Here is a 14,874-nt window from a genome sequence, read left to right as displayed (position 1 = left end):
TGGGAAGTTATTTCAGAATGAAGTAAACGCATAAGCCTAATAATGCTAATCGTACTAAAAGGTAATTGCTAGTTGATCATATTTCTAATATATTTAATTAAAAATCAAATTATAATAGCTATTAGACAATAAACAGATTATAGCGTTTTAAACAGATTATTGAGCCTATAAAGGTTTATAAACTGGGAATTTGATTCCTAAACGTTCAATTTTATTAAATATTTATTTTCATTTTCTACAGATTATCTCTTTTTTCAAATATTGTGTTGAGGCTTAGTATACAATTGCAATATTCAACGTCAGGTTGGTTTAATTCCAAGATTAATTAATAAAAATCTTTTAATCCTATTAATTGGCATATGAAATGAAGAAAACTAATCTACAGTGAAAATCCTTTTTTATTTAAACATAAAGAAATTAATGAAAATAAATTTAATATGATGTTTTTTCCACCGAGTCTTCAAGCAAAGCCCGATCTTGATTTTTAGTTGTACAGCATTTAAAGTAAATCAACATCATAGTTGATAAAATAAACAACAGCAATGCAGTAAAAATCACAAAGAACATGAAGTCTAAAAATAAAAATTAAATTTAGTTATTTTATTGTTAAGTCCCTTCTTTACAGATTTTTTATTCAAAAAAAATTAAACTTATCAAAAGTATTTTCCTTTGGTTCATCAGGAATAACGTAGTCAAAATCGTGAACTTTTGACCTTAATATAGGTATCCCCATTCCATCTAATAAATTTAAATATTATTTTATTAAATATCATTGGCCAAAAATATCACGTGACCTAATTAAACCCAAAATAAAAATTAGCTCAAACTTTTGTTCTACTAAAAAATTTTTAAAAATGTTTATCTTGAATGTTAGTTAGGCCAATGCGCGTCTAATACAATATAATATTTTAGGTTTTGTCATAACGTTGGAAAATATTAACATTTCAAAAAAAAATATCATGCTAATGCGTTAATTAAAAAAATATCATGCTAATGCGTTAATTAATTTTTAAATTTTTTAACTAAAATGATTGTTTTTTATGCACAAGTTTTAAGCATGTTACAAAAACAGTTTCCGCATTATATGTCTTATAAATTGAACTTGTTTAGATAATACAACAAGTTAGTTTTAACCGATGTTATTGCTCAATATGGTTAAAAGTAATAAGAATTAAGCTATTTTGGAATTTATTTTCGCTCTTAAGCTCGTTGAATAAAAATAAAGCCTTTAAAAACAACAATAAGGATTCTTTTTTTTAAAGCTAAAACACGACAAAGAAATGACTTGGTTGTAAGACTATGAATTATTTAGTAAGATGTATCTAATAGCCTATAAATTTATCTAACTTTTCTTTATAAGTGCAATATAAGCTATTTATGATATATTTTTAATTGTTTAATAGAACACAAAAGTATCTTAACCAAATACAATATATTTTATATGTCATGTCAAAAAATTTTTTAAAATATATAAATTGTGTTTATGCAAATACAAAATTGTTTGTAATAAAGCAAATTAGTACAACTTACCATTGCCATATACCAGTGGAATTGCATAATTAACGATTATAGGTAATGAAAGTGAGCGAAGTAACCTTATATGTAGAATACAAGTAAGGCACACAACAAAATGCAATTCAACAAAAATTATTCGTTTCATTTTAATTTAAAATAATTGGGCGACTGCTTTTTAAAACCGTTTGTAGTGCAAAAAAATGTAAGTATCTTTCCATTGCATCATGTGCTATATGTCGCAACAGACTTTTTAAATTTAAATAAAATTTTAAGTAATGCAGGGTTTATTAACACCAAAATTAACAAATGCAGTTTCCCATAAAATAGTACCACCACTAGAAACCATACCGGGATAAATGTTCATTTGACTAAAGTTCGGATTTTTTTGAATAATTCTTGCCGCTCTGACATTGTCAGTAGTGTTGTATAGTTTCCAACCGAAGGAGTTTAATTTTACTAACTGGCTATGTATCTTTCGACAGCGTTTCAACTTTGGAGGTGCTGATATTGGACCTAGTAAATGTATTTCCATCGCGTATTGACGTACACAACTATGCATTCCAGTGTCTAGCAATTCTTGCATAAGCTATTCACAACATCATAAATATTAAATTTTAATTTAAAAACGACTGTGTGAGAGAATTTACAGCACGTGTGGGCGATTATTTATAGAGCTTTGTTTTTAAATTAAGCGCAACTTGCGTTGGCGTTTGCGTTGGAGTTGGCGTTAACATAAAACAACAAAAACTGATTAAAATTTATAACAGGCTTACCGTATCTTCAAAACCGCCTTGTGGTGCATCTGTATCTATTTTTAAGTAATCCATATACCTTCCAGTATGGCCGAGTTCTTTTAAAAGTGTCTCTGTTTAAAAAAGTTTATGGGTGTTAAATTACACAAACGTAAATTTTATTCCATTTTTTAAACCAAATATATCGTCGTGAGTTGCTATAACTACTGGCGAATAGAACATTTTCAGTGTGATGTATAAAGGCAATATGCATGCGAAACACAAACAACAAAGTAGGTATTTTTAAAATCGTGCTCACTCATCGTTCTCATTTTCCACCCATTTGAATCTCTATCAACGTCCTCATAACTTATACCAATCTTGTGAAAAGTAACCCCGCTTGGCCTAACTTCACCGTCTTTAAGATTATTCATACCTAAAAAAGAACACATTTTTTAAAGTAAACATTTAACGGTTGGTAAAATGAAAAAAAAATAAAACAATTAGAGATTTAAATGGGGGTTGACTGTAATTTGCAATGACTCTTTCATATTTTTGCATAGTATTGACAATGTAAAATGACTTTATCACAGACTAAACATGTAGCGCGCTTGGCGTTTAAATGACTTTTAAGGACTTGCACTACAAGATATTAATTAATAAATCATCGCTATAAAATCCTTTCGTTTTATTAACATTATAAATTAGTCATATCATGTTACATAGCAGCCGCTTCCGACTTTAAAAACGCATACTATCATATTATAAAAACGTTGCAAATATGATACAGAAAATTATAATATCATAACAAAACTAGATTATACTAAATATTATTTCCACCCAACATTTGCACGCAATAGGAATTATTTAATTTTGATGTGGAAAAAGCCTACTTCTACTATATATATTATCTCTTTTATTAGTGGAATTAAATAAAGTGAATTAAATGACATAAAACCTTATACAAGTAGTTTACCAATTTACACGAAAATTTAACTTAAATAAACTATTTACTTGGATCAAATGAATGGACCTCACACCCCCTATTTGCTATTTCGTCATCAAATGTAAAATCATTTCCAACACCAAACGAATACATCAAGCATTTTGTTTCTGGGTTCTTTTTGACAGGCCAAAATTGTTCTTCAATGCATAAATCGTATGCACCGTCGCGGTCGATGGGTCTACCGCCCAAGTATTCATTTTCAGTGCAGTTATACTAAATTGTCAAAATATCTTATTTTTGAGCAAGTTTAAACATTTGTCAATCTGCTGGCTAATACGGCAATACATACAATTTAAATATAAAAAAAATATATATATAGTGTTACAATATGTATACTGTAGCAGTTAAATAGAAGTGAGAAAGCGTCTTACTAGTTTAACGGTGAATTACAGAATCAATGAAAGATAAGATAACAGCGGGACGCTTAAGTAATTAGGAAAAAGGTAATAACAACATGCGTATAACGTACACACACATACTACGCTTCGTATGTCAATAAAGTAGTGCGCTACACAATTCCCCCCCAGAAGCGTAGTAAAAATTATAAGAAAATTAAAAATTACAAAAAAAACAGTTAATTTTGTTTCGTTTTTGGTCTTCCACGTTTTTTGGGTATTGCCACTTGAACAGGCTGCGTCAAATCAACGTTGGCTGGTTTCAAACGATCAACGGACAAAGTTTGTTTGGTACCACCAATATCCAAAATAAAAGTTTTTATATCACGCTTTATTACATAATATGGTCCTTCATAAGGTGCTGTCAGTGGAGGGCGATGAGCATCTTTTCGAATAAAAACATATTTACAAGTTTTTAAAGTTTGAGGGACATATGTAGTTTGATTTGCGTGGCGTGACATGGGTTGTGGCATAAACTGGCTGATTTTTTCGCGTATAAGCTTTAATTTTTGTTCGCTGTTTGTTTTGTCAGGGTCATGAAAAATGAAATCCCCTGGGACAGTAATTGGGGCGCCGTATACTAGCTCCGCCGACGACACCTTTAAATCTTCTTTAGGAACGGTTCTTATACCTAAAAGCACCCATGGAAGTTGATTCGTCCAGTTAGGTCCAGTCAACCGCGCCATTAACGAACTTTTAAGGTGGCGATGTAATCGCTCAACCAAACCATTGGATTGCGGCCTGAAAGCACACGTGTGGTGTAACTGAATGCCGAGTGAGGCGTTTATAGATCTCCAGACACTAGAGGTAAATTGCGATCCTCGATCAGACGACATATTTAAAGGAATACCAAATCGCGATATCCAATTGTATAAAAAAGCTTTTGCACATGTATCTGTTGTTGAATTTCTCATCGGAATTGCTTCTGGCCATCTGGTAAAACGATCGACTATGGTTAGCAAATACGTGTAACCGTCTGATGGGAGAAGAGGGCCGACAATATCGATATTTATATCGGTAAAACGAGCTTTTGCGTCTGGATATGTAGATAAGGGAGTTTGCACATGCCGTTGAATTTTTGATTTCTGACAAGGAAAACATTGTCTTGCCCATGTGCCAACATCCTTGTTGAGACCCGACCAAACAAATTTTGAAGCAATTAATTTGCGGGTAGTTCGGATTGAAGGATGTGATAAGTCGTGCAAAGTATGAAATATTTTCTTTCTCCATGACAAAGGAACAATGGGACGAGGCTTACCAGTTGAGACATCACACAAAACAGTTGCGCCCTTGATGCCCATATTTATATCAGCAATTTTCAGATTAGTTTCTGCGGTACGATATGCTTGTACTTCCGGTACAAGTTGGTCTGCGGCAAAAATCTCAAAATCGAGGTCGATAACGTTATTTTTAATGCAGGAAATGTTAGCCCGTGACAATGCGTCTGCGACATAATTTTCTTTTCCATTAATATGTTGAATATCAGTCGTATATTCGGAAATAGCCGACAGATGTCGTTGTTGTCGATTAGACCAAGGATCAGTGGCTTTAGAAAAAGCAAAAGTAAGTGGTTTGTGATCTGTGTAGATGGTAAATACTCTACCTTGGAGAAAATAACGAAAATGGCGAACAGCTAGATACATTGCCAGCAGTTCCCGATCGAATGCGCTATATTTTATTTCGGCAGGTCGTAAATATTTGCTGAAGAAAGCAAGAGGTGTCCACTTTCCATTAATTACTTGTTGCAAAACGGCACCAACCGCCTGTTGTGATGCGTCAACCGTTAAGACTGTTGTAGCATGCGCCTGGGGGTGATGAAGCATGGTACAATTAGCAAGTGACAATTTTGCCTTGTCAAAAGCGAATTGCGTGTCCTTATTCCAGATCAACTTTTTTGGCTTTCCTGACAAACTTTTATAAATTGGCGTCATTATGCGTGCGGCATCAGGAATAAAACGAAAATAAAAATTTATCATTCCGGCAAACTCCTGTAGTCCTTTAACAGTTTTAGGGGGCTGCATTTGCGTAATAGCTTTTACTTTATCCGGTAAAGAAATTATTCCAGCTTTGTTAACCAAATGCCCTAGAAAGTTGAGTTCTGATTTGCCAAATCGACATTTGTCAATGTTAACGACTAAGCCGTTTAGTGACAGAACTTCAAAAAGACTTTTTAAGTGTTCAAGGTGCTCTTTCTCAGATTTGCTTGCTACCAATATGTCATCCAGATAGACGAACACGAAATTAAGACCTTGACACACACTGTCCATGAGTCGCTGGAAAGCTTGTGCAGCATTTTTTAACCCGAACGGCATGCGCCTGAATTCAAAAAGGCCAAATGGAGTTATGACAGCGGTCTTCGGTATATCTTCAGGGGCCACTGGCACTTGGTGATATCCTCTGACTAAATCTATTTTAGAAAATAGGCAACAACCGTCTAAATGCGATGTAAAATCTTGTATATTGGGTATCGGATAACGATCCGGTTCTGTGAATGCATTTAGACGGCGATAATCACCGCACGGTCTCCAACCTCCAGAAGCTTTGGGCACCAAATGAAGGGGTGAAGACCAAGGACTAGAGGAGCGTTGAATTATGCCCATTTCCAACATCTTTGTAAACTCCGTTTTGGCAATAATAAGCTTCTCGGGTGGCAATCGACGAGCTCGTGCGTGAACAGGTGGACCGATGGTGGGAATGTAATGCATGATATTGTGCTTAGTGGTCTTTTGATCAAAACGTGGCAACGTAAGCCCTGGAAACTGATGCAATAACGATGTATATGTTGAATTGACTTGCAATACCAATTTTTGTGGAGGGTCGTTTTTTAAAACTGGTTTTTGCAAAAGCTTTTGGCCGTTTATGTCTACTAGGAAGGAGTTTTTACGCAAAAAATCTGCACCAAGAAGTGGCCTAAGAACATCCGCAATAACGAACTTGCATAAAAATGTACCAACAGGTAAGCAAATTTTTGTCATTTTAGTCCCATATGTGCATATTTTGCCTCCATTAGCGGAAAGAAGTGGTTGTTGTTTGGTTCTTGTTCGTCGCTCATAACTGGTCGGCGGGATAACACTTACTTCAGCACCAGTGTCGATGAGAAATCTAATTTTGGAATTGATGTCGTGCACAAAAAATAAATTGTTTTGTTTACCGGTTGCTGCCGCTGACAGCAACCGGCCATTTAGTTTTCCGAAAAATTACAAGGAGGAACGCATTTTCTGGCCCTGTTTCCAAACCGGCGATGATAGAAACATAGAGAATCGCCATTCTTATCGGGTTTTCGCTCAGTTAGTGTCCGATTAACTCGAGAAATGGCGTAAGGTGATGGAGCATTTCTTGCCATCCATACAGCATCGGCACGTTGCGCAAGTGCACGCATGTTTGCGAATGAATCATGGGCAAGAACTAAACGTACATCCTCTGGTAGATGTTGCAAAAAAAGGTGTTGAAAAATAAAACACGATTTGTGATCGCCTAACAGTGCCAGCATTTCATCCATTAATTCGGACGGTTTGCGGTCTCCCAAACCAGGCATGTTTAGCAACCGAGAAGCCCTTTCTTGTGCGGAAAGCGTGAATGTTCCTAGCAATCTTTGTTTGAGTGCTTCATACTTGTCATTGCTTGGAGGGTTTTCCAATAAATCAATGACCCGAAGGGCAGTATCTTGATCTAAGGCAGCAACCACATACAAGTATTTCGTCTGGTCAACATTTATTTTTCTTAACTCAAACTGAGCTTCTGCTTGTTGATACCAAACTCTCGGATGAGCTGACCAAAAGCTTGGCAATTTTAAAGAAACAGAATTCTCTTCTTTAATCATTCTAGAAATGTCGTTTCTAGATGTCGGGGTCACCAATGTAGCAGTTAAATAGAAGTGAGAAAGCGTCTTACTAGTTTAACGGTGAATTACAGAATCAATGAAAGATAAGATAACAGCGGGACGCTTAAGTAATTAGGAAAAAGGTAATAACAACATGCGTATAACGTACACACACATACTACGCTTCGTATGTCAATAAAGTAGTGCGCTACAATACCCAAAATATATAGATTAACATCAAACCAATAAAAACAAAGATTATATTTATTAAAAATGGTATGCACTTTTCTACAAACGACTTTATATTTATTTAACGGTGTATAATTACTGTCCGCTTTAACCTAATTAACATATATGTGTTACATTTAAAGTACCGTTGAAATAATTTTACCGAACCTGCATTTTATAAACATAGTTCCATAACCTATCCAATTCCTCCTTCGGATTAAGTTGTTTAATTGGTTCATGTTTTCCTTCGTATTTTACTTTCGACATCTGCGCATCTATAAATTAAAATACCGTCATTTGAATTAAACTAAAATGACAAAAATAAAAATAAAAATGTACTGTCAATGGTGAAAACTATAGAAGTCAAGTTCGAAATTAGTTTATTGAATTTTGTGGTTAAAAAATTAACTTTGTCAAGTGGTAATTCGTACAAATATTGATTTTAAAAAATCCCAAAAGGAAAAAATTTTCTAAAAAGCATTAACTTTGGTAATATTACACCTACGCAAAAGATAATGTCAGAAAGTTTTCCAAAGCGGCGTTAAACGACTGTCGGTAAAAATAGCGTTTAATAAATTATTAAAGCGACAGTAATGTTAAAAAATTACTTGATATTGTCCTTATGTAACAAAAGCCCAGTAATAATTTTTAAAATTGACCTTGGACGTTAAATTTAAAAATCATTTATCCACTATCTGTGAAATATTAACTTTAAAAGGCTGTTTTATCAAAACTGCCAGCAATTGGAAATTCCCTGATATACTAAAAGTCTCTTATTTGTATAATAAGGAATGATAGCACAGCAGTCTTTGGGTTTGTAATATAGCCATAGGTGGCTATAAAAAACGAAATATTTATAGAGAGGACTGTTCAGCTTTATTCAAACCCACTCTACCGTTTCACGGTATTAAGTAAATTTGAATACGTTTCTATTTTTTTAAGAGGTTGTGTTTAAAAAGAAATTTCACAATTCCAACAAAACACACCTTAAACTAAATAGTTATTTAATATTACGAAGAAACTTCGTATCTTATCTATCGGTATTTACACTTACTTATAAACCTCTGGTTTTCATGTTCGTTTTTTTCCAAAGCAACTAAACATATAAAACATTTTTAAATGTTGTTGGGGATTAACAAAAATACGAGTTTGAAATTCAAAAAAAGCAGTTTTAAAATAGTAAATTTCGAAAATCCAGTAATAAATAAAACATTAGGGCAATTAATCATTAATGACTGAATTCTGCATATAAATCTTTTATTGACGTGCATCTATTTATTCAGCTAAAACTATTAAGCATTTTCAAATCATTTTTTTTAAATATCACTATGCGTAAGCGTTTAATAGTTAATACCAGTGTTCTTGTTATTTGGTATAGAATTATTTACCTTTTAGCTCCTGGATTTCACCTTCAAATTCCCACCAGTATTGAGACATAATAACAAACAATACAATTATAATCAAAGCACATGCCACAGTAACGTTTTTGCGAGATGAACCAAACATTTTTGAATAAAAATAGTAATCTGAAAACTTAAAATCTAAAATAATAAATGAAGCTTTTAACGTATAAAGCTGTATAATCTATTTCCTGTTAATCCTATACCATGAGCTTTTTGTCAGTATTAAATATTAAACATACACAACTGTGTGTTTGTTGTTTTAGTAAATATGTTTCTTTCTTAAAAAACTATTTCTATAGAACCAGCTTTAAAATATCCGTTCAAGCCCCTTTTAAATTTTCAGATAGAAAAAGAGGAATTTTTTAACATGAATTTAAAATTTTACTGGTATTTCTATTTAAGCTCCTTTTTAAAAAAAACTTTAGCTTTAACCTCTAGACTTTTATCTAATAATACTGAAATTCACCAAACTAATGTATTGTTCCAGAAATTATTAGGTTATTCCAAAGTCTAAATCTTCAGCATTGTTAAATTTTGATTTAACAAAAACTACCAGTCTAACTTCAGCTATTCCCAAAAAATTTGCAAAAGGCGTGTTATTAACGTTTGAAAATGCGTTCTTACATTTCGTCCTTAACAAAACAACGTTTTCAAATATCTTTTGTATATAAAAAAGCCATTCTTAACATGTAAAGACCTGCTCAAGCGAAACTGGTTTTGTTGCCCTGATATCTTAAACTTTTAAACCAAGTACAAAACTTTAACAAATCTTTTTTTCATTTTGTAAACATTTTTAAAAGTTTTGGCAAGGTTTTAGGTTTAACGTCGACATCTGGATATCTGTGGTGTATCACTTTTCCTGTCGCTTGAGAAAGTTAATATATAGATATTTAACTTTCTCTCCTTGCGCACTACGTTAAATTCTTACACCGACTATCGATTGAGTGAGTTATCAAAATTATTAAAACTTTAACAGTTTTTTCATCACTGCTCATTCATTTTTACGTTTACACTCTCAAATAGGAGATAAGCTAGTACCCTACACTATCATATTCACTACTTAACAATAGGAAATGAGTGCACATAGTAATTAATATACTGGAATTTTTGGTACACGCGCATGTTTGGTTCCGTAGCTGTAATTTCGAACAACAATTTCCGCTTTAAAAAAGAAAAAGGCTGGTGTTATAACATGTATTAACATGAATTTTAATTTATACTTTTTTTAAAGCGTATTTGTATAACTGAACGATACATTCCAATAAAATTTAATTGCCTTTTACAATTTTTAAAACCTTTATATTATTTACGTAAGAAAAAATGTCAGTACATTTTGCATTGACTTGATATTTTAAAAATTACTTAATATTTTTATTATTAGAAAAGTAATTTTTGTTTTTTTAATGTTTTATTGTGGTGGGTTTTTATCAAACGCTTTATATAAATACAACCTAAGCGAATGTCCCAATTTTTTGCCAATTGAAGTTGTTTTGTTAGTAATTTAACCTTTGAATTAACTATAATAAACAGTAGTTCGATTGTTCAAGTGTTTTGAAAAACGAGTGTTTAGTTTTGTTTTTTAACTCTAACTAACTGCCCCTTTTACTGATTTTTTAAATAACAATTTACTTTTACTATATAATTCTGCGGTTCTGTTGGTTAGTTTTAGATGTAAGTTAGTTTTTTACCACCAAATTTAACCTATTTCAGTAAGCGTTTTTTTAGGTAAAGTAAAATTAAATTTAAGCTAAGAATAAATAGCCTAAAATTACAATAAAAACACATTAAGTTTTTATGCTCATAAATTATTACGAAATTTATTTAAAGCCATGACATCACAACATCGAGATCGATATTTGTTTTGCTAAATTATTCGGGAAACTCCTGAGAAGCCGAGATAGCCTTCTCGCAGGACAGCCCTGAAAAATAGCCCTTACATATTTCATCCTCGGTCATCCAATCTTCAGCAACATCATCATCAAAATAGGAAAGTTGGTCGTTGAGTACCAAGGGGTTCGAGTCCCGTTTACCCATGTACGGCATCCCGAGCAAGATAACACGACGGATGCATTTTGCGTTGCAGTAATTCTTGCCTCTCATTTCCTTACAGCAACTTCGGCCCTTCTTGCCGTTGACGGTGAAGAAAAGCATGCAGCAAAGAACGATTGCTATGATCAATGTCGTTTGCTTCATTCTATTGTCAGGTACAAATGTAAGTGAATTTACAAGTATATGTGTCTTCCTTATATACCCAAAATTTGGGAAGTTATTTCAGAATGAAGTAAACGCATAAGCCTAATAATGCTAATCGTACTAAAAGGTAATTGCTAGTTGATCATATTTCTAATATATTTAATTAAAAATCAAATTATAATAGCTATTAGACAATAGTAAGCGTTTTAAACAGATTATTGAGCCTATAAAGGTTTATAAACTGGGAATTTGATTCCAAAACGTTCAATTTTATTAAATATTTATTTTCATTTTCTACAGATTATCTTTTTTTTCAAATATTGTGTTGAGGCTTAGTATACAATTTCAATATTCAACGTCAGGTTGGTTTAATTCCAAGATTAATTAATAAAAATCTTTTAATCCTATTAATTGGCATATGAAATGAAGAAAACTAATCTACAGTGAAAATCCTTTTTCATTTAAACATAAAGAAATTAATGAAAATAAATTTAATATGATGTTTTTTCCACCGAGTCTTCAAGCAAAGCCCGATCTTGATTTTTAGTTGTACAGCATTTAAAGTAAATCAACATCATAGTTGATAAAATAAACAACAGCAATGCAGTAAAAATCACAAAGAACATGAAGTCTAAAAATAAAAATTAAATTTAGTTATTTTATTGTTAAGTCCCTTCTTTACAGATTTTTTATTCAAAAAAAAATTAAACTTACTAAAAGTATTTTCCTTTGGTTCATCAGGAATAACGTAGTCAAAATCGTGAACTTTTGACCTTAATATAGGTATCCCCATTCCATCTGAATCGAGCGTTATTCTTGCTTGACCACCTGACCCTTCTATAAAACGAATCGGACCAATCACTTCCATTCTAGAGTCCTCCAGAGAATCTAATTGGTCTGCAGATCGTTTTAAATTTTTTGAACATCGCTTAGTCGAACCCGAATTCGAGCAAGTCTAAAATAATAAAATATTTAAATACCTGATCTATAACACTGTATTATAAAAACAAACTTACCGTTAGAACATCAGATACACAAAGTCGAACGTAAGCATGGATGTAGATCGATTGGCAGGCTAAAATTCGTGGCAATTGAAAAGTAATGCAAGCAGACTTTGAAGAATCGCCGGTTGTTACAAATAAGTGAAAGCCTGGCGCGTCGGGACAACTAAAAACAGGGTTATCGACATTGTTTTATATCGTGATGGAAAGAAATATACATAATAGTAGTTTTTGCATAAATTACCCGTCGTTAACAAGTTGTGATAATGCTGGTGCTGACGAATTTGAAGAACAAGAAAGATATAATTGTTGAACGGTTGGGATAAACGTTGGTAAACCTGCAGTCTCGGTCTGCATTAACAAATTAAAATAAAAACAAAATTTGACAAAATTAGACCTTACAAAAAAAATAAATGTAAATTTGTTAAAGAATATGATTATATTTAAAATCATCTCAGCCCAACATACTGTATCAGATATGTCGTGTATTCCAATGTGAATATTTTCTCCAACCGTGTACAAAGCTCCACTGTTAACAGAATATAAGTCGGGACAATGTTTTATTGGACAAACGTCAGCTTTGCACAACTCCATTTCAAACCCAATCTCACCTGTTCGTAATTCAACCGACTGTGCAATACCAATTCTGCAACGAAATATTGTAAGATACAATATACCGACCAAGGCAAAACAAATCGATTACTTAAGAACAAAGCAAAGAAAATATACAGAACAGGCTTATTACTCACATTTTTTTAAACTAATATGTGCTATGCCATGCAAGTGTTTTTATAATTTTTAACTGGTATTCGCCATAAAAAACATGTTACTCAATGGACTAAAGTAAAGGGCCTTAAAAGAAAATGTGTTGTTTTGGGAAACAATGCGTTTTTGGGCGTATGGCTTTTGGCGATAAGCCAGTAATTTCTTGTAACTAAACAATTACTTACACGGGATGTAGTGATGTCACAATTGAATATTCTTGGGCGTATGCGCATTGGAAATCGATAACTGGTTGTGGCATATCCAACAGCCCACCACTAATATTGCGATTGATCCATAAACGGTTTTCAAAAATAGAATTTCCATAATTAGTGTACATAGATGTACCACAACCCGTAAAGGGAAGGGGAATTGAGATTGAATATTTTCCCTTGACTAACAAAGCTAAAAAACAAAAAAAACATTTAGAAGGAATGTAGCTTCTTAAAAATATCAAAACTTAAAAAAAATATTTTCATTCACCTGTACATGCGTTTTGGTTGGAAGTTTGACTTTGAGAAAGATACATAAAACTATTATTCAAGTTTCTGTCAAACTCCTCGTAAAATTCTGGCACGATAGAAACGGTAATCAGCGATGGGGTACACGTGACTAGTGGAACCTCTGCAAAAAAAACAATTATGTCAAGTTTTTAGTAACTCGAGTTAAATAAAAACTTATCTTGACAATTTTAAAAACAATTTTAACTGCCTATGATGTATGTACCTATCGAGCAGTTTTTCCCAATGAAGCCTTCACTGCTAACACACATTCTTCCAAATTCATGTTTGCAAGAACTAAAGCAAGTACAATTGTTGGGGCAAGGATACTGCACGCAGGCTGAAATTTCTGGTTGCGTAGGTTCAAATTCAGTTTGCACAGTAGTAGTTGTAGTGGTAGTAGTAAGATTTTGTTTGTTGCATAAATCTCCATACCAACCGGCATTACAGTTACATCTGTATCACAATAAAAATTTAATATTGAATTTGTTTTAAAGGCATTGTTGAAAATAAAATAGTTAGGGCAATTGATCGCTAACCTACATTGCAAGCTATTTATATTAGACAGTTTTCGTATCAAAAACAATTATGTTATGTAGTCTAGCAGCAATAATTGCATAGAAATTTAAAAAAAAAACATCTTTTAAATGTGTAAAATTCAGTACGTATTGAATATTTTCACGATACATTGAAAAATATAAAACCTTTTAGCGTCAGTAAAACATTAGAAATAGCAGTATTTGTATTAAGCAAAAACTATGGCTCAATTTACAAGAAATTACTCACACGAAACCGGAAGTCCGTTGAATACATAAACCATTTAATCCGCAGGGATCGCTTTTACAAGTCACAAGATTAGTCCTACCAGATATTCGCTTTTCTGGTCCTTATACAAAAAGTAATTTTCATAAAAAAACATTTATTTTAATATGTTAATAAATATGAATATTACAAGAACATAAATATACATTTAAAAAAATAAATTATTTTATCTTAATGCTTTTATAAAAATATTATTGTCGTATTTAAAGAATTGCCTTATTTCAAATATTAATAACTTGCCTTCGGACTCATTTTCTGCGGCAAGACCCGACCCAGAAATTTCCACAAGACTAGTACTGCCTTCCAACCACGTGGTAAAAAGAAAAACGAAACATAATCTTGAAAACAAGGCGATGATAGTTATGAGGTATTCTTGATAATAACTTAAACTAAAAGTAAAACAACTATACTACATAACGTATTAAAAGTATTAACGCAAACTTACCTTGAAAATAAAAAAAACATAACAAAAAAAACGGAACTCAAAAAAATAAACTG

General features: G+C 32.5%; 3 protein-coding genes across 3 annotated transcripts; all 3 read right to left on the bottom strand.

The window, feature by feature from the left end:
- Window positions 1-1,375: 1,375 nt before the first annotated feature.
- Window positions 1,376-9,231, bottom strand: LOC145764203 (putative methyltransferase-like protein 24). The gene is made up of 7 exons (XM_082575808.1): window positions 9,084-9,231; window positions 8,750-8,791; window positions 7,864-7,970; window positions 3,261-3,465; window positions 2,566-2,682; window positions 2,289-2,380; window positions 1,376-2,101 (listed from the first exon to the last, which is right to left on the bottom strand). The coding sequence occupies exons 1-7, from the start codon at window positions 9,199-9,201 to the stop codon at window positions 1,784-1,786; spliced, it is 999 nt and encodes a 332-aa protein (XP_082431934.1). The 5' UTR covers window positions 9,202-9,231; the 3' UTR covers window positions 1,376-1,783.
- On the bottom strand, window positions 6,827-7,849 carry LOC145754293 (uncharacterized). Its single transcript, XM_082570570.1, has one exon. The coding sequence runs from the start codon at window positions 7,465-7,467 to the stop codon at window positions 6,829-6,831; it is 639 nt and encodes a 212-aa protein (XP_082426696.1). The 5' UTR covers window positions 7,468-7,849; the 3' UTR covers window positions 6,827-6,828.
- Window positions 9,232-11,782: 2,551 nt separating the features above from the next.
- LOC145744810 (uncharacterized) lies at window positions 11,783-14,628 on the bottom strand. The gene is made up of 10 exons (XM_082562795.1): window positions 14,613-14,628; window positions 14,341-14,440; window positions 13,781-14,010; window positions 13,538-13,678; window positions 13,243-13,459; window positions 12,761-12,938; window positions 12,537-12,643; window positions 12,308-12,458; window positions 12,006-12,246; window positions 11,783-11,922 (listed from the first exon to the last, which is right to left on the bottom strand). Exons 1-10 carry the CDS (start codon window positions 14,626-14,628, stop codon window positions 11,783-11,785), a joined length of 1,521 nt encoding a protein of 506 aa, XP_082418921.1.
- Between the last annotated feature and the right edge of the window lie 246 nt (window positions 14,629-14,874).

Source organism: Corella eumyota, chromosome 1, assembly GCF_963082875.1.
Source record: "Corella eumyota chromosome 1, kaCorEumy4.1, whole genome shotgun sequence".
NCBI lineage: Eukaryota > Metazoa > Chordata > Ascidiacea > Phlebobranchia > Corellidae > Corella > Corella eumyota.
This window is presented reverse-complemented; position numbering and strand designations above follow the sequence as displayed.

Coding starts and splice junctions, on each gene's coding strand:
- LOC145754293 (XM_082570570.1), bottom strand. CDS start 7,467: ATGATTAAAGAAGAGAATTCTGTTTCTTTAAAATTGCCAAGCTTTTGG.
- LOC145764203 (XM_082575808.1), bottom strand. CDS start 9,201: ATGTTTGGTTCATCTCGCAAAAACGTTACTGTGGCATGTGCTTTGATT. Junction 8,792..9,083: donor TGAAATCCAGGAGCTAAAAG/GTAAATAATTCT, acceptor TTATATGTTTAG/TTGCTTTGGAAAAAAACGAA. Junction 7,971..8,749: donor TGAAAACCAGAGGTTTATAA/GTAAGTGTAAAT, acceptor TTTAATTTATAG/ATGCGCAGATGTCGAAAGTA.
- LOC145744810 (XM_082562795.1), bottom strand. Junction 12,459..12,536: donor TCACAACTTGTTAACGACGG/GTAATTTATGCA, acceptor CCCTGTTTTTAG/TTGTCCCGACGCGCCAGGCT. Junction 11,923..12,005: donor ACCAAAGGAAAATACTTTTA/GTAAGTTTAATT, acceptor TTTTATTTTTAG/ACTTCATGTTCTTTGTGATT.